The sequence below is a fragment of the Cupressus sempervirens genome, chromosome 3 (genome assembly GCF_028749045.1).
Source record: "Cupressus sempervirens isolate cs-2001-9-10 chromosome 3, ASM2874904v1, whole genome shotgun sequence".
In the NCBI taxonomy this organism is placed as follows: Eukaryota; Viridiplantae; Streptophyta; class Pinopsida; order Cupressales; family Cupressaceae; genus Cupressus; species Cupressus sempervirens.
The window spans coordinates 44,117,295-44,139,391 of record NC_143120.1 but is presented as its reverse complement, the minus strand read 5'-3'; the positions used below and the strand labels follow the sequence as shown (position 1 = coordinate 44,139,391).

At 34.0% G+C, this 22,097-nt stretch overlaps 1 protein-coding gene across 1 annotated transcript; it reads right to left on the bottom strand.

The window, feature by feature from the left end:
* Positions 1 to 12,469: 12,469 nt before the first annotated feature.
* On the bottom strand, positions 12,470 to 13,534 carry LOC149564715 (histone-lysine N-methyltransferase, H3 lysine-9 specific SUVH1-like). Its single transcript, XM_089816217.1, has one exon. The coding sequence runs from the start codon at positions 13,532 to 13,534 to the stop codon at positions 12,791 to 12,793; it is 744 nt and encodes a 247-aa protein (XP_089672343.1). The 3' UTR covers positions 12,470 to 12,790.
* Positions 13,535 to 22,097: the final 8,563 nt, after the last annotated feature.

The following is a 22,097-nucleotide window of genomic DNA, read 5'->3' as shown; positions in this document are numbered from 1 at the left end:
ATATTTTCAGTGCTCTCAATAGCATTGGAAAAATAGCAAGGAGAAGGATAAGAGAGCTACTCAAAGGGTTATTACAACCTGTTTGGTAAGTCATCATTTGAGAAAGGGTAGATATATGAGACAAACTTGTATTGACTTGAACCTAAATTGTACTACTTTGAGAAGAACACTTAGTAGATGAGAGAGAATTGATGATCCTCTTCAAAATGAAACATTGGTTTTTGGTGGAAGACTTCCACACTCTGATAAGAAGCTATTTGATGATGTGAAAGAAGAAATTACACAATTTTGGCACTCTAGCTCAAGAGTATCACCCAATGCTAAAGACATATTAAAGTTGAGAATTGGCATCAAAGACCACATGCCACATCCTAAATATTATTTAGAGGTAAGTCAAACTATGTTGTTCAAACAATTTAGAGAGAGTCATCCAAGTCTTCATTTATCACAAAGGGCTTTTGAATCTTTGAAGCCATTTTATTGTGCGCAACTTAAAATTTGAAATACATGTTGTTGCAAATATCATGTCGAGTTTTCTATGCACCATGAACTATTATGCTCCAAGCGACTTGCTAGATCAATTTTTATGTCATAGATTTGATGGTTGTTTCTTTTATAGAAATGCTTGCTTAAATGAGAACTGTTCAGAATGTGGTGGCTTATCCAAGTTTGACACATGTTTCCATGAGGGGTCTGAACAAGATCTAGGAAAGATAATAGTAAAAAAAAGGGTATATGAAATGGTGAAATACACATTGAAGAGTGGGGGTGAGGGCTCTAGATGTGAATTGGTTGCAAAAAAAATCAGTGTGGCTAGTTTTATTTCAGATTTCAAGACAAATCTTTTCTACAAGTATGCAAGACATAGTCATAGGTCTTAGTGGTTGGATCAACAATTTAGAATGTGTAAGGAGACTTTTCCCATTGGCACTATTATATTAGTTGTTAACTTTGCTAAGAACTACAAGTTGCAACCTCAAAATGAGACACAATCTCAGTATTACAACTCCATTTAGATTGCTATTTTTGCCCATATAACATATAAAAATGTCCCTAATAGTGCGGAAGATAATCAGAAGATTATTAGAGAGTATCATTTTATGAGTGATGATAGATCTCACTCTCATGAGTTTGTGCAACATTATTTTGATAATTATTTTGATTTCTTATAGGAGCATGAGATTGCTATGGATAGACATATCATTTGATCAAATAACTATACAGGTCAATTCAAGAATGCTCGCGTGTTTTATTGGTTGTATAGGATGCACGCAGAGAGAGGGGTGCCTCATATTTGGAGTTTTTTTGAGACTAGCCATGGAAAAGGTGAACATGATGGAGTAGAGGCATGTGTGAAGAGAGCTCTAGTTAAGGAGCAATTGAAAATTTTAGGAGCAGAGCTTCTTGATGCTCATAGCATTGTTGATTGGTCTAGTTTAGCATTATCATGGGGGGGGGGGACTCTTGATTCAATGGTATGTAGGTTCTTTTGGTTGATTGAGGAAGGGTCCATAGGTGACAGATCAAATTGTGCTATAGTGAGAGACTCATAAAAAATGCATTCATTTCGAAGCTTTGATTCTAGTACATGGACCATTTGGACATGACAACTAGCTTGTTTTTGTCTTAGTTGTTTTCAGTGTGATTGGGATCACTGTGAGTCGAGTGAGTGGGTGGACACATGGGCTCCACATTATCTTACTCCATTTTCTATCATATCCTCTATCAAAAATGATGACATGAATAGTTTACTCAAGCATAACCATCTATCAGATCTTCTTTAGCTAGGACATGTCTTTGCATTGGTTGCACCACAGGGGAATGATGAGAAATCTGATTATTGGTTACCATGTTGTGGAAGAGGTAAACAAAATCTTGCACAACTGATCAAAGATGATGATGGATTCACATATCCTACCAGTTCAGTGGTTGTCACTGGAACATGGCTACGGACATACATGCTTAGAAGGAATGGAATTCCTGCATTCAAAGACTATCAGAAGTACAAAATAATTCTCATATATTCGCATCTTATTATAACAACAAATGTAAAATTTTTGAAACAATAAAGAAGACCAAAAGTAAAAGAACTTTTAATGTTGATCTTGAAGCCCTATTGGAGACCCTAAAATAGAGAGAGGACCCTACTGGAACACTTGACTAGGTATATTTACTTCTTATGTTATTTTCTTCATAATGATTTAGTGAACTGATGATTATCTTGTTTAATACAATAAATTACTAAAAAAAATTATGATATTTGAATGTAGGTGCATCATGAAGAGTTTCCATGCGTGAAGATAAAAAACTAAATAAGGAGTAGAATGAAGAAAAATCTATTCTATTTTTGACACTACGATTTTTTACAATACTTTTATTCATACTACGATTTTTTACACTACTATTTTTGACACAATGAGTTTTGGTAATTGTGTATTGATGTAATAATGATAAAACACTTGATATATTGTAAATGTAAACTTGTTGATTTAATGTAAGAAACAAAGATGATTTTACTTAATGCAATTTATGTGGTGGGACCTAAAAAATGATAATTTTTATATATATTAACACCAAACTTGCATTGTGTCAAATGCCAAAAACTTGAGAGAGGTAAAAAATATTGTTTTTGCTTTTAATACTAACCCTAGTGTGACCCTTGTTCTAGATGTGAAGACCATCATTCGTCCACGACCACCCTATACCAAGGAGTCTTTAAGGTGATGTAAGTGCATTTCGAGGTCAATCTTTTGAGGGTCGTAACTCAAAGTGTGTGAGGGCTATCAATGAAACATTAAATTCTACAGGACGGTCATGCCAAGGTCTAAAATAACCTATCTCATTTTCGAGAGATCACATTCTGTTTGGATTCGACACAACGATCTCTCTTGATGCCAAAACTTGCAGTGTGCCTTAGTTCATAGGTGCACCACAGTGTAACTTTGAAACCACTAATCTTGGCAGCAAATCATCAGTGTCATTAGCTCTGGATGGGCGGGTGAACTCTAGTGACACCCTTGTTCCAACCGTGGAGACCATCCATCATCTACAGCCACCCCATACCAAGGAGTCTCCAAGGTGCTCTAAGTGCATTTTGAGGTCGATCTTCTGAGGGTTGTAACTTAGAGCTGCAAGTTTTGGCACAACAATCTTGCTCGATGCCAAAACTCAATGTGCCTCAATTTATAGGTACACTACAGCATAAATTTGAAACCACTAATCTTGGCATCAAATTGTCAGTGCCATTAACTCCAGATGGGGGGTTGAACCTTAGTGACACCCTTGTTTTGGCTACGGAGACCCTCCATCGCCTACGGCCACTCCATACCAAGGAGTCTCCAAGGTGCTCTAAGTTTGTTTCAAAGTTGATCTTCTGAGGATCATAACTCAGAGCTCGTGAGGGCTATCGATGAAACATTGAATGCTACATGATGGTGATGTTGAGGCCTAAAATAACCTATCTCATTTTTGAGAGATCACATTCTATTTGGATTTGGCATAGAAATCTCGTTCGATGCCAAAACTTGCAATGTGCCTTAGTTCATAGGTGCACCACAACGTAACTTTGAAACCGTTGATCTTGGCATCAAATCATTAGAGCCATTAGCTTTGGATGGGTAGGTGAACTTAGTGACACCCTTGTTCCAGCCACAGAGACCATCCATTGTCTGTGGCCAACCTGTACTGAGGAGTCTCTGAGGTTCTTTATGTGTGTTTCAAGGTCGATCTTTTGAGGGTCATAACTTAGAGTTCATAAGGGCTATCAATGAAACATTTAATGTTATAGGATGGTGATGCCAAGGCAAAAAATAACTTATCTCATTTTTGAGAGATCACATTCTATTGGGATTCAACATAGTGATCTCGATCGATGCCAAAACTGGTAATGTGCCTCAGTTCATAGGTGCATCATAGCGTAACTTTGAAACCATTGATCTTAGCATTGAATCATCAATTCCATTAATTCTAGATGGGCAGGTGAACCCTAGTGACACCCTTGTTCTAGCCGTAGAGACCCTCCATTGTCCATGGCCACCTTGTATCGAGGAGTCTTTAAGGTGCTCTAAGTGTGTTTTGAGGTCAATTTTCTGAGGTTTGTAACTCAGAGCTCATGAGGGCTATCGATGAAGTTTTGAATGCTTTAGAATGGTGATGTCAAGGCCTAAAATAACCTATCTTATTTTTGAGAGATCACATTCTATTTGGATTCGGCATAACAATCTCACTCTACCAAAACTCACAGTGTACATCAGTTCATATGTGCACCACAGCATAATTTTAAAACTACTAATCTTGGCATTGAATTGTCAGTGCCATTAGCTCCAGATCAGTAGGTGAACCCTAGTGACATACTTTTTCCAGTCACAGAGACCATCCATCATCTGCATCCACCCCATACCAAGGAGTCTCCAAGGTGCTCTAAGTGTGTTTCGAGGTCGATCTTCCAAGGGTCATAACTCAAAGCTCGTGAGGACTATCAATGAAATGTTGAATGCTATAGGATGGTGATGTTGAGGCCTAAAATAACCTATCTCATTTTCAAGAGATCACATTCCATTTGGATTTGGTATAGCGATCTCGCTCGATGCCAAAACTCATAGTGTGCCTAAGTTCATAGGTGTACCACAACATATTTTGAAATTGCTGATCTTGGCATCAAATCATCAGTGCCATTAGCTTTGGATAGGTGGGTGAACCCTAGTGGCACCCTTGTTCTAGTTGTGGAGACCATCCATCATCTGTGCCCACCCCATATCGAGGAGTTTCCAAGGTGCTCTAAGTGCATTTCAAGGTCAATCTTCAAAAGATTGTAACTTGAAGCTTGTGAGGGCTATCAATGAAAGGTAAAATGCTATAGGATGGTGATGCCAAGGCCTAAAATAACCTATCTCATTTTTGAGATATCACATTCCATTTGGATTCGGCATATTGATCTCACTCGATGCCAAAACTCATAGTGTGCATCAGTTCATAGGTGCACCACAACATAACTTTGAAACCCTTGATCTTAGCATCAAATTGTTAGTGCCATTAGCTTTGAATGGGTGGGTGAACCCTAGTGACACCTTTTTTTTATCCATAAAGACCATCCATCGTTCGTGGCCACCCCGTACCGAGGAGACTCCAAGGTCCTCTAAGTGTGTTTCGAGGTCAATCTTCTGAGGGTCGTAACTCGAAGCTCATGTGGGCTATCGATGAAACATTTAATGCTACAAGATGGTGATGCTGAGGTCTAAAATAACCTATCTCATTTTTGAGAGATCACATTCGATTTGGATTCAGCACAATGATCTTGCTCGTTGCCAAAACTCGCAGTGTGCCTCAATTCATAGGTGCACCATAGCGTAACTTTGAAACCACTAATCTAGGCATCGAATCATCAATACCATTAGCTCCAAATGGGTGGGTGAACCCTAGTGATACCCTTTTTCTGGCCACGGAGACCCTCCATCATCCACAACCACCCCATACCAAGGAGTCTCCAAGGTGCTCTAAGTGCATTTTGAGGTTGATCTTCTAAGGATCATAACTTTGAGCTCGTGAGGGCTATCGATGAAAAATTGAATGCTATAGGATGGTGATGTCGAGGCCTAAAATAATCTATCTCATTTTTGAGAGATCACATTTTTTTTGGATTCGGCATGGCAATCTCACTCGATGCCAAAACTCGTAGTGTGCCTCAATTCATAGGTACACCATAGCGTAACTTTGAAACCGTTGATCTTGGCATTGAATCGTTAGTGCCATTAGCTCCAGATGGAGGGGTGAACCCTAGTGAAACCCTTGTTCTAGCCCCAGAGACCATCATCCACAACCACCCTATACTAAGGAGTCTCTGAGGTGCTCTAAGTGTGTTTTGAGGTTGATCTTTCGAGGGTCATAACTCGGAGCTCGTGAGGGCTATCGATGAAACATTGAATGCTACAGGATAGTGATGCTAAAGCCTAAAATAACCTATCTCATTTTTGAGAGATCACAATCCATTTGGATTTGGCATAGCGATCTTGCTCGATGCCAAAACTCACAGTATTTCTCAGTTCATAGGTGCACCACATCGTAATTTTGAAACCACTGATCTTGGAATTGAATTGTCAACACCATTAGCTCTAGATGGGCGGGTGAACCCTAGTGACACCCTTTTTTTGGCTGGGAAGGCCATCCATCATCCGTGACCACCCCATACCGAGGAGACTCCAAGGTGCTCTAAGTGTGTTTTGGGGTCAATCTTCTGAGGGTCGAAACTTGAAGCTCATGCAGGCTATCGATAACCCCTTACCAAGTTTGGTGAACTTATCTAATTAAGAATTTAAAGTTATATCAAAAATTGCTCAAAATTGCAACTTTTTCTTGCAAAGTGAAAATGAGTGCAAAGAGTTTGTTAAGGGTTTGAGCACTACCATACAAGGTTGGAAACACCTATATAAGGTGTGAAATGATAGCATGCATTAATGAAACCAGTTTTATTAAGTGGATTAGTATGGGTAATCTAATCAATGTGAGAAATGTATAGATGTTATTCATATGGATATGGTATTGGGGAACCAAGTTAAAAAGGTTTGATCCAATCAAATCTCTTAACTTGGGATATTTTGAGGTTATGTTGAAATTGAAAAGCTTTAGTATGAGGATAGTAACAAAGTGAAGGGCTAGTTATCAAAGATTATGAGTCTAGGAATGAGTTCATGGTTGGGAATAGAATCCATGGTTGAGGAGTGGAGTCCTTAATTGTGTTGAGATTAGATTTGAAGCCAAGAGTTAGTTTCAAGGTTGAACTTGGGGTTATGTGAACCTTGTGTAGGAGGTTAACAAGTGTGTTTATGTCATGATAGCACTTCAAATTAAAAATTGCATCCAAATTTGATAATAAAGGTTGTTAAAATTTTATTCACAAATTATTTCATTTGAATCAAATATAACAAACATGATCAAAATTAATGATATTCCATTAACATGAACAATACATATGATCTACAATAAATTGAACAATACTAGATACTAAATTAATATGTATATCATTATGCACATAAATGACAAAAATATATATCAAAATACATATATCCATAAACAAATTACACAAATATATATCAAAGTTCATGTGTCCATAGACAAATTACACAAATATATATCAAAATACATAGATCCATATACAAAATGTGGCTGATCATGCCATTGAAATGTGTATAATATCAATGTTTCTATAAACAATGTGGCATATGCCATATCAAAATGTCTCATGACACATCCTATGACAACTATACTATCGTAGATTGTTGGTGGATGATCAAAATGCACCCTCTTCAATACACTAGGTGGATCGGATGCCTCCTACATAAACAAAAAAGGAAAATCCAAAGTTAGACTACTAAATTTATATGATTCTTTATATCTAACATTGAATTACTCAAATGCATAATGATCTTTTATACTATTAAACTTTCATAATAAATACCTCTCTCATCGACCTCTTGCGCTAGTCAGGAGTCCTCTCGTATGCCCTTGGGAATGCTTGTACCTCGCTGATTGTGGCCTATGTATGTTCAAATATGTTTGTCAAATGAATCTACAACTTAAACTATAACATTATAATTCATAGCATGCTAAATTTATAACATATTTAATCAAGAATTCAAACTACAACTTACTAGTATAGGCTCCTCCTCAGGATATAGTGGTTGCATCATCAAAGATACAAAACTCTCCCATCCAACCTCGTGTGCACTAGGAGTTTCCTATGAGATGCAAAATAGTAGTTGTTAATATTAAGAAAATCAGTTTTTAATTTATTTATGAAGATAAGGAAAATAAAATATAAATGATACTTATACAGACAATGGGGCTCTCAGTGCGAATGGAAATGCCTGAGCACCCATGACACGGAATCTACATGGGCTCATCGCCAGTAGCCACGCCCTATACAATAAAGAATGTAATTAAATTTCATTACCAAAAACATTTTACAAGAATGTATCGATATTTAATCAAATAGAAAGCACCTAATTACGTTTCCTTTTTCAATGGGTCCTAGTTCATCCCCCACACTTTGTCCCCCATATACAGGTGATTACTATAAGATAAAAGCAAGATTAGAAACCATATATGCTACAATATCAAATAGAAAAAATAATGAGAACACAACATAATGTACCATAGATGTCTCAAGGCCAAATGAAATAGCCGAGAGCATGGCATCATCAACTTGTCTCAGCTCCTCCTCAATCATCAACTAAACATGAATAAAGATCACATACATGTATAAGTTAGTATGGCTTAAAATTTAAAATTACTCTATTATAAAAATTAACTTTAAATTTCATATGTCATAACAAAAAAATGTATACATGTACTGACATAGAAGGATTTCATGTCTCTGCATGCCCTTCCTCTCTCGCATTAGGGTCTATAGCCTTTGCATGTGCATCTGGTGTATCCTCGTCTAATACAAACTAATACTTAGGAAGATCACCTATAAGACTCAAACAAATATTCTTGCATGTAATGCAATTATGAGGCATACAAACTTGTGATGAGCTAGCCGATGATGAACTTGAACCAGCATCATCAACACGGGGAGGCAAGACTGACCTAGCCTGAGATATCAATAGGCTACTTAGTCTATAAAAGGCTCTAATGGTCTGAGAGCTAGCCTCTACAATAATATCAAGATGTTGCACTCAAGAAGGGGGGGAGGTATCAATAGGGGGGACAAAAGTGCTAGCTTTCTTCTACTAGGAAGAGGGTCTATCATGAGGAGCTCCTAGTCCTACACCCATGTTGGGCTTCATGCTCCAATAGTTCACCTTGAGTTTCAACACAAATTTTGCATACAATTTTATAAGGAAATAAAATGGCATGTCTAAAGTGCTATGTGGAGGGATGTCAAAAACCATCCACCAATGATCCCAAAAGTTCATACGTATGACATCATTTCTACACCATTTAATCGATAGTTTGGGCTTTTTGTGGTCAACTGGTAAATTGGTTTTTGGGTTCACAAAAAGGGAAACCAAATCATCTTTACTTATACTGAGGGCCGCAACCTCATCATAGTCGAACCCATCATCAAACATCTCATGCATTTCGTCATGCCAAAAAAGAGCGGCATTTTGTTCCTCAGTAAGTGTTTCAATGTTATCCACTATGGTGTTTAACATGGATAACATAGGAGCCAATGAGAGTACAGAGTATTATATGTTGTTCGCAAAGTACTCAATTCGGTGAGATTTTCAAATATCAAGTCCTTGATTTGAGGAGGGTTTTGAGGGGGTAAAGGATCATTTGGTGGACGATTATGTGGGGGTACTGGATTGTTTGGTGGGGGGTTAGGAGGAATAGTATTCCTTGCCTAAATATCATCATTTTGGTTAGCCATACCTATTAATTTGCAAAACATAATTTATATTTAAAAAAACCTAAATTTTAACAATTTCTATCCAAAAAAACCTAAATTCTAACAAATTCAACTAAAACTAACAAATTTATAATAAAATTTGATAAATTAATACTAAAATTTATTAAAAACATCAAATTTTTTTACCTTTTATCATGTATCTAATTACAAAATGGATATTCGAGCTCGAAAAACACTATATCACTATCAAAACAACAACCCTCGAGTTGTGGTTTTTTTAAAAATAATAGTACAATTATTGGGTATCCAATTTGATATCGAATACCTAATATTATCAGATATTCAATTTTATATTTTGATACACAATATTATCAGATATCCAATTTTATATCGAATGTCCAATAATATCGGGTATCCGATATCAAATTGGATACTTGCAGATAAGGGTTGGGGGCCTACTTTATAGGTTTGGTACCAAGATGGGTGAAAAAAGTCAGAGTGGATTTTGAAACACTTTTAGACATTTTCACACTCTATTTTTTTCACATCACCACTTTTTGGCAGACCATGATCTTGCACATACCCTCAAGCACCCCTTTATGTAGAGTTTTGGCAAATGGTTGTGCCCTGTCTGCCATATGTGCAATGAATCACCTAATAGAGTATAGTCTCCCTTACAATCCTCTCATATTACTTATGTTCCAAGGTGGTTTCATTTTCATGATTTCTTGTACCTTCTTGGGATTAACCTCAATTCTTTTTTCTAATCCAATGTAGCATAATAGCTTTCCATATGTAACCCCAATTGTACATTTCTTGGGATTAAGCCTTACTTTGAATTTTTCCACTCCCTCTAAGATCAGACCTAGATTTGTCAGATGTGTCCTTCTTTCCATTGAGTTTATCAAAGTATCATCCACATAGTCTTCCATCATTATGTGCATCATATCATGGAATATAATAGTCATTACATGTTGATATGTCACTCCAATATTCTTAAGACCAAATGGCACAATGTTCTGACAAAATCTTCCCCATACACATGTAAAATTCATCCTCTCCTAATCTTCAGGTGCAATCTAATTTTATTATAGCCTAAGAATCCATTAATTAGTGAGTACATATCATATCCAGTCGTCATGTCCACTATCATTCTTATATTTGGTAGTGGAAAGTCATCCTTTGAACAAGCATTGTTTAGATCTCTAAAATATGTGCATACCTTGATTGATTTGTCGACCTTATAGATAGGCACAATGTTGGGTATCCCTTATGCATAATGAATAGCCCTTATGAATCCTTCCTTTAGAAGTTTTTCCAATTCATCTTTAATTATTACTACCACATGAGGATGCATCTTCCACAACTTTTTTTTCACAGGTTTTGTACCAAGTACAATAGAGAGATGATGCATGAATAAATCAAGGTCGAAACCTAACATATCAGAATATGTCCATGCAAAGTTAATTTTATTTTCCTAAAAGAATACTATAAATTCTTTCTTCTCTTCTTCTGATAAGAATTAAGCTAGGTGAATTATCTATGGATACTCCTAGATACCCAAATTTATTGGTTGTGTTGGTTACTATCAGTACTGAAGACCTCTCCTGAAAGTGACTTGGGAGAATGTCAAATACCTCATCTTCAAGTGCCTCAATGAGGTTTCACATTTAGATACATTTTACTATATTTAATTTTAACACCACTACAATGTCATTTTCACCATCAAAATGCCTATTATTTTTCTTTTTGATCTTTTGACAGAGGTATTTGATATCCACCTCTATCATATTTATCCTAGAGTCACTAGTAGAAGATGTCACACATTCAGTGATGTTAAGGTAACAAGTTAGAGCATATTCATTTTGGAACATTGTGACTTCAATGGATGTTATATTAGAGTTCCATTCAATAAGATTGGGAAGTATGAGGGGAAGAGAACCAATGAGTTCAATTGCATTCGCGATGATAATCATGTTTTTACACTAGAAATTTAGACTTTTGTGTCATCTTGACTTAGTTTTCATATATAAAATTTGATGAAATTATTACTTTAGATTTAAATTAGTACACAAAAATATTCATATGTAAATATATTTTTTAATAATAGAATGTTTAGAATTATATATTAGTTTTAATTTTAAGGCTTTCCCTCTTATTAATAATAATATTTTGATATTACCTATTTTTTAATTATTATTCATCAACTAGAAACTCTTCATAGTTGTATCATATACTAGTATGCATTATTTTAATCCTTAGATAATAATATTATTTAATATATTTTATCTAGACAATCAAATTGAAATATAAATACTTGCTTATTGGTCAATACAAAAGATTTCTTTCCCAACTTTTGTTTGGTACAATGTTATAATAGAATAAAAGTTTAAAGAGTCATTAACCAAGGGAGATGACCTAGACCTTGAGCATGTTCTAATGGTTATTTACAATAGTTATTAGTTTCATACCCATACTTGTTGGTTTGATGTCTATATTTTTTTCAACAAACTATCAACAATTGTGAAAATAAAGTAATTTATTTAATAATGACTACCCATAATTGAATGTTGAAATTATCCCTTGTTTTAAAAAGGGACTAATGATTTGATGTCACCTTAGCTAAACAATTTTGGGTTTACTTTGGAATAACTATTGCTCTCAATTGTCGGGGGGTTGTTTTAAACACCTTGGAAAAAATACATTGATGTAACATTATCTTTGATGATGTAGCCTTGAAATTTTAGTTATAAGTATAGAGCTTGCTAAGTAAGATAATGTACTTCAAATGGATTGAAATTTTTGCAAACAATTTTGAGAAGCACAAAAATAGGATGCTCAATACTAGGTCATATCCTTTGTATATAAGGAGAGTCCTTACCTCATAGTACAACTAGTTATTCATGGTTCTACAACCATACAAGTTAGAATAAGAAAGAGAAACTAGTTTGATGACTTAAAGATTTTAATCAACAAGTGGAACATTTGACATGATTATGAAGTTTGTAACCATTGAATTATAACACTAGTTGCGTGAGATGTGAATGAAATGATGAGTGTGAGATCAAATACTATTTCAAAGTTTATAATCATCAAATGATTACACTAGTAATTAGAACATTGACAACAACATAGAATAGTCATTAGGAAATTGATATTAACGATCAACTATCAAGTTGACAAGATAGACATGAAATGATAAGCATGGACATAATTCATTGTTGTGTGTTTGCAAAGTTAACCATCACAACATCTAGTCTCTAAGATAGACATGATACCAGTGACATCAACATAACTTAATACATACTTACAAAGTTAATCTGCACAACTACTAACTCTTGAAATAGACATGAAATCAATGATCTCGACATGACTTAATACATGTTTACAAAGTTAACCCTCACAACTTCTAATCCCTAAAGATCTTCAACACAAGCATCCTCAATATTTAGAATTGTGCAAAAGACCACGGGTGGAAGTTGTGTCGATGTTAATTTGAGGTTGGCCAGGTTGCCTAACAAGCTTGAACTTAAACACCTTATTACCTGATGCACCTTTCTCATGGGTATAACTCTCTACATCATACAACCCATCAAAAGTATAGAACACCCTTCGCCCATGAGAGATCTCTCTCGCCCTCACAACCCTAACAGGAATCCCACGCTCCATGCTATTTTTGAGGGCCAGATTACCTCGATCAAGGGTCTGATCTCTTCCAGTATCCCCATGGCCCGCGTATATCAAAACCTCCCCTTTATCAACATTATCTTTGTACCCACCAGATACCACAACACTAATAGCCACGTTGAGGTGATTCACAGTTCCATTTTCACCAAAAGGGCATTTGAAAAAATCAATACCTGCCTGCAAAGGGCGATGAAGACCCACAATGATCAACTCCAATCGGAACTCAAAGCTATCTCCAACATATATTCCGGGCACCATTCCCACCTGTGCCTCTGTCCGCTTCAACTCATTCTTTTCCTGCATAATGTTGTACGCCTTCATACGCCGTCCATGATATATATTCTCACCTCTACACTCTCTGCAACGCCTCTTAAAAAGCTTCAGCAATTCTATGATGCGTTTCCTTTCCCTTTCTTTATTAGGGTCGCCCAATTTTCCCTTGTTGGATGTTTCTTCTTTGTGTTTCCTTTCTTCGTTACTACAAATTGGATCACCCATTTCCTTTTTAAATGTTTCTTCTCTATACTTTCTCTCTTCATCATTACAAATTGGTTGACCCATTTTTTTCTGGAATGTTTCTTCTATATACTTTCTTTCTTCATTATTATGAAGAAGGCGACCTGTGTTCATTTTGGATGTTTCTTCTTTATACTTTTTTCCTGCATTACTACAAAATGAGTTGCCCATTTTTCTCTCTTGTGTTTCTTCTTTGTACTTTCTTTCTTTGTTGTTACGAACTGGATGACACATCTTCTCTTTGGATGTTTCTTTTCTATGATTTCTTTCTTCTCTATTCCAAATTGGATGACCCATTTGCCTCTTGAATGTTTCGTCTTCATACTTTCTTTCTTCATTGCTACAAACTAAATGACACATTTTCCCTTTGGATGTTTCTACTCTATGATTTCTTTCCTTTCTATTCCAAATTGGATGATGACCCATTTGCCTCTTGAATGTGTCTTCTTTATACTTTCTATCTTCATTGCTACAAACTGGCTGACATATTTTCCCTTTCGATGTTTCTTCGCATTGATTTCTTTCTTCTCTATTCCAGATTTGATGACCCGTTTGCCTCTTTAAAAAGGGACTAATGATTTGATGTCACATTAGCTAAACAATTTTGGGTTTACTTTGGAATAACTATTGCTCTCAATTGTTGGGGAGTTGTTTTAAACACCTTGGAAAAAATACATTGATGTAACATTATCTTTGATGATGTAGCCTTGAAATTTTAGTTATAAGTATAGAACTTGCTAAGTAAGATAATGTACTTCAAATGGATTGAAATTTTTGCAAACAATTTTGAGAAGCACAAAAATAGGATGCTCAATACTAGGTCATATCCTTTATATATAAGGAGAGTCCTTACCTCATAGTACAACTAGTTATTCATGGTTCTACAACCATACAAGTTAGAATAAGAAAGAGAAACTAGTTTGATGACTTAAAGATTTTAATCAACAAGTGGAACATTTGACATGATTATGAAGTTTGTAACCATTGAATTATAACACTAGTTGCGTGAGATGTGAATGAAATGATGAGTGAGAGATCAAATACTATTTCAAAGTTTATAATCATCAAATGATTACACTAGTAATTAGAACATTGACAACAACATAGAATAGTCATTAGAAAATTGACATGCAGGGGGCCCCTACTAGACTATAGAAAGGGGGGCCCCACTATAGAAAGGGAAGGGGGGGGTGCTTCTCCCTAGGGCGGTGCAGGCTCACCCTATCAATAAGCTGAAAGTTAGAAAGTTGTTACTGAAGCCCTACCCTATAAAATTGATGGAGAGGATATTTTGCCCATAAAATTATAGGGCTTCGTCCACCCATAGCTAGTTAGTAGTTAAGTTCTAGTAGGGCCAATAGCCCAAACTCCTAGAATTTTATGGGCAAACAATTATGAGGACCGTAGCAACAATCCTAAAACATTTCTAGTTTCCTCCTTTTTGAGAGTCTTGGAATAGTGTGTGGACATTCATCAAATCATAAATGAGACATAACTAGTAGTAGAAATACTTGCAAAAACTTGATAGACATGTATGCAAAATGTAGAAGCATAGACAAACTACTACTTTCTTATTATTCATGAAATTCATGCAAATTGTTCTATGATCAAACAAACTTCTTGAAGTCAATTTTGTATAAAATTAAATAGTTTTTTATTAATATAATATTTTTGTAGATGCTCAAAAATGGTTCACATCTATGGTTTCATGACTTCTTAATACTAATTTGTCCCATTTTCTCATTCTACTAACTCTGATCTTTTGGCCAGATTGACCATATTTTGTCATTTGTATCCTCTTTCACATCAATTTCATGTCAACTTAGAATCATATCAAATCAACTCGAAATCACCCCAAATCAACCCGGAATCACTTGGAATCAATCCTAATCAACCCGAAACATATCAAACATCCCAAATCAATCATCATTTATCTTATCCTAGGTATTGTTGTGGCTTTCAGTGCCTTGGAAATCTATCAACTTATCAATCTTATCAATCTGACCTTAGTATTGTCATGGCTCTCAGTGCTAGGTCAAACTATCATTCATGTCATCCAATCTTTGACATTGTTGAGGCTTTCAATGTCAGATCATGGCATCATCAACCATTTTAATAATATTGGTAGTGTCTTTCGATGTTATTATGATCAAACCTTTTCAATCAATTTCAATCTTGTAGCATTTACAATGTCGGTTAAATGTTACATATCAACCAATTCATGTCATGTGTCTTTGGCATGTTATCAATTTTAATCTATCAATCAATTTGACCATGGCTTTGATCTACTGGTCATCATCTTATTCGATCTATATCATCATCACATTTTCATCAAATGGTGCAGTCACATTCATTCAATCAATTTGGCCAATCGTCTGCTAATTTTGTGAGGCCTCGCCCCGACCCTTCACAACCTTAGTTATTATTTTATCATTTTGACACTCACGACTCGAGATGTTGAGACATTATCAGATACTTGAACATATCATATTATTTCATGTTGTGTGATGTTATTTTCAGATATTTAATGTTCGTCATTTAAGGTTTTAGGTATATGTATATTGATGAATTAAGTAAAATGTAGGATTAACACATTGATTTTGGAATCTTTATGGTTAAGGATATAAGTAGGATGCAAGAAACCCTGAGTGATGTATGTTCCAATTTATGTGAAATTCTGATACGTATATACATATGTACATGTGAATTTTGGGACTACTGATGTGTGCAATGAGTGTGCAGATATTTTGGCCGAAAAAACCGACGGAAGAACTGAACTGATCTCTATCTGCTAAATTTGGAAACCTTGTTGTTCATAATTCAAGTATTTTAACTATGAGATGTATGTATTTTCTTTCTATGTTCAGTGAATGTAAATGTTCGTAACTATGTTCTTTTGGTGTCGCTTGACACTCATGAGTTGTTTATGTTCTTCAACATGCTAGTTAGGGTTAGTTGTGTAACCTTTAGACCTAGGTCGAATTTAAGTTAGTGTCAATTTGCTAATTGGGTTCTTAATTGAGTTTAGTCACCCTTAATTTGGATTAGTGCTTAATCTATTTTGTTAGAGTTGTTAGTTGGTCCTAATCATTTTCCTAACTTTTGTTTGGCTCTAAACCTATTCCTAAGGCTTTAAAACATGGAATATTTATACCCAAGGGGTATGGGTATGGGTTAAGGGTCTTTTCCAACCCCTAAGCCCCTTTTATTGACTTTTGAGGCCACTCAAAAAGTCTCTTTTTGCTTTTGTGCGAAAATTGACTATGGCTACCATGAGTTTCATCACCCCATCTCCACTTAGTGTTTAACCATGGTGTGGGTTGAGTTAGGAGTTTTTAGAATTGTAAGTGGGTGGGAGAAGTTATTGATCTTTTTGGTGGTTGAGTTTGAGGCTTATTTAGAGACCCTTCTTGGTCTAGTGGAGGTTGTTACCCAATCTCTACATTTAGAGAGGAGTCTTGGAAGATTGGAGCAAGGAAGGGGAAAGCTCTACTCAAACTTGTTCATTGCCATTACCTCTTTGTGAAGGTTGGAATTCTCATCTCCCTTGTTCAGATTTCATTCTTGTTTCATGCTTATGCTACCTTGTTGTTATATGAATGTTTGTATGATTGTGAGTATGTTGGAAAGATTTGAAAACCATGTTATTTTGGATGATTTCTTTTCATGTGTATGATTAAAATTTTGAGATTTTCTTGCATGGGTGTTTTGGTATTACTCACCCATGGATAGGGTAGAAGTGACCAATTTTGGGAAAGGTTTGTTTAGTTGGACTCCAACCAGTGTAGAGTCTCTTCTCAAGATGAGAAGAGGGAGAAAGGGTAGGGTGTTATGTGCCCCTACCTGTCAGCACAAACCTTGTATGATTATGATATGTTGAAATGGAAGAACGAAAGTTCTTGGTTTATAGCCCTGATTGGGCATCTATTTTGTGTCGTGCTTGACTTCTCTTGGTCGGAAGAATCCACCTTTCCCTAGTGTTGATTCATTGTGAATCCTATTGTAAAAACCTTGTATGAATATGCATGTTTGACTTGTTCTTGGTCATGCTTGTGGTCCCCTGATCAGATTTTGTTCCCTCCATGGTTATAGAAATGTGTTGCAGAAATTGTTATGAATCCCTTGATGAGGGTCATGAAGAAAATTCAATTAAATTGTTGAAATTTGGGATTGATATCCTATGTAATTTGTATTTCAAACTTTTTTGTAATGGCAACGAAGCCGGGTTTTCTTCCTGGTTCTTTCCTGGCTGAGCCTTTGAATCAGGTTTGCAAATAAAAATGGAGATTGAGTATGTTTGTTTATCATGAGACTTAGTCAAGAAATCTTCAATTAGATGAATGCACATCAAAAATAGGATGGAAATGTTGTTGATTCAATTAGGCAAAAACTTTATGTTTCTTTATATGTTGAAAACACGAAAATCATATTTTGAATGAAAAGATTTAGTTTCGTGATTGTTGAAATTAAATCAATTCTTGCATTGTGGCTCAAATGGATAATTAAATCTATTGGTTTATTAATTTTCAAGTGGTTATTAAATCAACTGAAAAAATATAGACTTAAAAAAAAAGAATGTGCCAAGAGAGCAAAAACTCTCTGGTTTTTGTATGGGGAGCAATTTAAATTCTCCCCTTGAGACAGAGAATATTCCTAAAGATATTCTCAAATTTAAAAGTTAGCTATAAAAAGTAATATACTTATAATAACATGAAAATGTATAAATTAATAATTATCTAACTTACTATCTTAAATATCCATTCTCACCAACCTTTCTTTATTCATTTAAACCTACGTATCCCATGCGCCAGTTTGTAAAGGAATGCATTGTGTTTAAAACTTAGAGGTTGAATTTAATGCCAAGACTTTTGGCCACCTTATGACATCACATCCACCCCTCTCTTTTAAATTTTTGGGCGCAGTGAGCAAGACCAACTTGTATTAATGGAAAGTGAGTAATGTTTTAAAAAGTTTTTGTTGCTTTTCTCCATCTTCCATTTTCCTGATGTTTATGCTGCCCTCTTGTACCTTAGTCAGACCTGTACAAGGATTCACATGACATAAACATTGGTCCACATGAAGAGTTTTGGGAGGCGCCCAAAGACATAGGAATTCACAGCTTAGCAAATCCTTAGATTTGACATTTATTGTGAATACTTTGCAAGGGAGTTTAATTGTTTTAATGCCTTCTACCATTTGCTTTCCTTGTTTACCTTGGATGCTTCATCACACTTGAGTGTGGTCAGTGCTAGTGGGTTTGGGGCAGAGAGCCAAGCCTCCTTGGTAAGCGCTTGGCAGGCGTTAGTCTTAGGGATCTACGCATGGGAATTGGGGAATGATGTGATGTGGTTTGGGTGGAAGTTAGTGGTAGGCTTAGGATAGTTTAGTAAGTGTTTAATTAAGTTATTTTGTTTTAGATTTTATTTTATGTTAGGGATTAGTGTTAGTTAATTTTAATTTTAAGTTAGTTTAATTAGTGTAATTTAGTAAGTTGTTTTTAGTTAGTGGTTTATATTATGTTTTGTAATTTCTTTATGTTGTTAGTTAATAATTTTGTTAGTTAGTTTAATTTATTTAAATTGTAAGTTATTCTAAATTTAGCATGTAGTTATAAATTTAAGTTAGTTTAGTATCAAATTTATATTAAATGTAATATAGTTTAGATTTTAAATTAGTTAGTATTTTTAAATATATATGTATTTTAATATAGTTTAGTTGCAATTATAGTTTTAATTAGCATTAATTAAATTGGTGTTTGAATGGTGATTTTATTAGAATTAAAAGGATGAGTTTTAATTTTGTTATGAATTAAGTATCATGCTAAATTAATATTAAATTATGGGTTCTATCATCATTTAAATTGTGCAACTTTAGTTCTACACTAATAAGATTGTTAACTAGTTTAAATGTATTATTGTTTTATAATTAGTTAGTAGGCATTAGATTTAGTTAGTTATTAGGAAAGGAAATTTAAATTTAGTAAGATTAGATAGTTAATTTTTATGTTAAGATAGTCGAAATGTTTTAAGTTAATAAATTTTAGGCATATAAATTCAGTTTTTAATTTTAGTTAATTTTTTTTCTTAAAAGTAACTTTACAATATCGGTTAGATTGTCAACCGATAATTGTCTAAGAGATTTATAGTTGTTTTTGATTAAATATTTTCAAATAACTTGGAACGAACTCATTTAAATTATTTTTTAAATAATTCTCATGTATTGTTATAGAGGAAATATAAATCTATTGTTTTAAGATTAATATGAAATGAAATAACATCGATATTATTTTAATAACGAGAGCATCAAATTTTAATGATGTATGCCTTTACAAGATATGTAACTTAAGATGTAATGAAGAGAATCTTTTCATGCAATGTGATCTCAATCTTATCGAACTTAGAGCATCTTAATTTTAAAAAAAATTATTATTGTGTGTTTTTGCCCTCATAGTTTGGGCATGACAAATTTTCTCTATAGGATTAAATAACCCATAATTTAATCCTATTCTTTCTAATTATTCTTCCTAATTATAATCTTTAATTAATTAATTTTATTAATTAATTAGTTCATCATCAGCAAACCATGAAAATTCTTAATTTCTTAAGCTCCATTTTCCATCATTAATTCTATTTTCTACTAATTCTTATTTTGTGGAATAAGAGGATTTTTAATTCAAATATTCCATAAAATATTGCATCATAGTGACACTTGGATATGACACCTCATGGATTCTCCTTTGACACTTGGCTAAGATTTGTCATAGTCAAATATTCTTACCTCTTACGCACATCCCTATTCAATATAGATTCTTGGCTTTAAGTGGGTTGAGGTGTCTTATGACACGTCATAGATTCTCTTCCACATTTAGCCAAGTTTGACTTTCATGTGTCATAGAATCTTACAATTGGCATATTCTGTCATATGTGTCATAGGAATCTCTTGCCACATTGCATATCTATGGGTGACAAATCCAATGCTCTCACCCTCCATGACAAATATAAAATGGACACCCTTCCTCTCATTTCACGAGCTGAATGCTGAAGTCTTGAGTCCTTGAATCCTTGAGTCTTTGAGTCTCTATTTCTTTGCATTTTGCATTCTTGCTCTCACACTAAAATCACACTTCAAGTATTCTCATGGCTTTATCCCTATCATAGGATTTTGCTTCAATCTTGTGTGCACTATAGGCAAATTGGAGCTACAATCATTTGGAGAAGAAAGAAGGACATGGGAGCTACAAACGGAAAAGGGAGTTTTTAATTATGTTTGCTTTCTTTTGATTAGTTTGGCTTTCATGGTAGACTAGTGGGTGCTAATATATGTTGATTGAGTTTGTGATTTGCTCATAGTGTGTTATGCATTTAACCTATTTTCTGGTCTTACAATTTTATAAATAAATACATTAAAAATCTTTAAATTAATATAATAAAATAAAATTATTAATTTTAAACTAAACTAATTTGTATGTTTAATAAAATATTGGTCAATGAATGGAAAAAGTAAGATTCAAATATAAATTAAGGAAAATCTAAAAAATGAATTATGAGTAATTTTAAAGTGAAATGAAGTAAACTTTTAAAAAATGCATTAATAAATCTTCAAATTAATATAATTTAATTAAATCATTAAATTTTAAACTAAACTAATTTGTATATTTAATAAAATATTAATCCATAATGGAAAAAGTAAGATTCAAATATAAATTAAGGAGAATCTAAAAAATGAGTAATTTTTATTATTCCACTTCAATCATATAAATTTAATCAAAACATAATTTAAAAATAAATATAGCCAAGACTATAATCTTTATCCATCACATTATTTTTAAATTTTTTTTAAAACATATGTATATAATATTGAGGAAGCTACAGTGTATAATAATATTTAAAACATAATTTAAAAATAAATATAGCCAAGACTACAATCTTTTAATAGTGAGGAATAAAATAGAACTATTTAAAAGAGTGATTATTTCCATTAAAGAAAATAACCATGACCAATAAAAATCATCACTATTAAAGAAATCAACTATGATCAATAAACAAAAAATGTTTGAAGAAACTTTAAAAACTTCTTTGAGGTCCTTTAAAAATGGGTGAATTATGCTTTAAATTTTATTAATGTCCTTTACTGAATGAAATAGAAGAGGATTGGATTTCTGTGCAAGAGTTACTTTAGTAGCACTATTCTTTCCTTTGATAATATGCTCCTATGGGTTGGCTTTTTGGGCTGCCATTAACCAATGTCAATTCCTTACGAACATTTTTTAACAATCTTGGAAATTGATTTTTCAAACATTGACAACATGTTAAAATCAGTTCTTAGTTAGTTGAATTTATAAGAAGATAATGTACAAACAAATAGAGCAATCATACAAAAATACAAACACGTGCAACTATACAAAAAAAATACAAAAAATTACAAACCGTATTTAAGGAGTATTCATCATCATTTGACCCTTTAATTGAAATTTTGAATAATAATTCTTTTAGCAACATTTTTGTAATTTATAAAGTTAATCTCCATATTCTTACAATGATATTAT

Coding starts and splice junctions, on each gene's coding strand:
- LOC149564715 (XM_089816217.1), bottom strand. CDS start 13,534: ATGGGTGATCCAATTTGTAGTAACGAAGAAAGGAAACACAAAGAAGAA.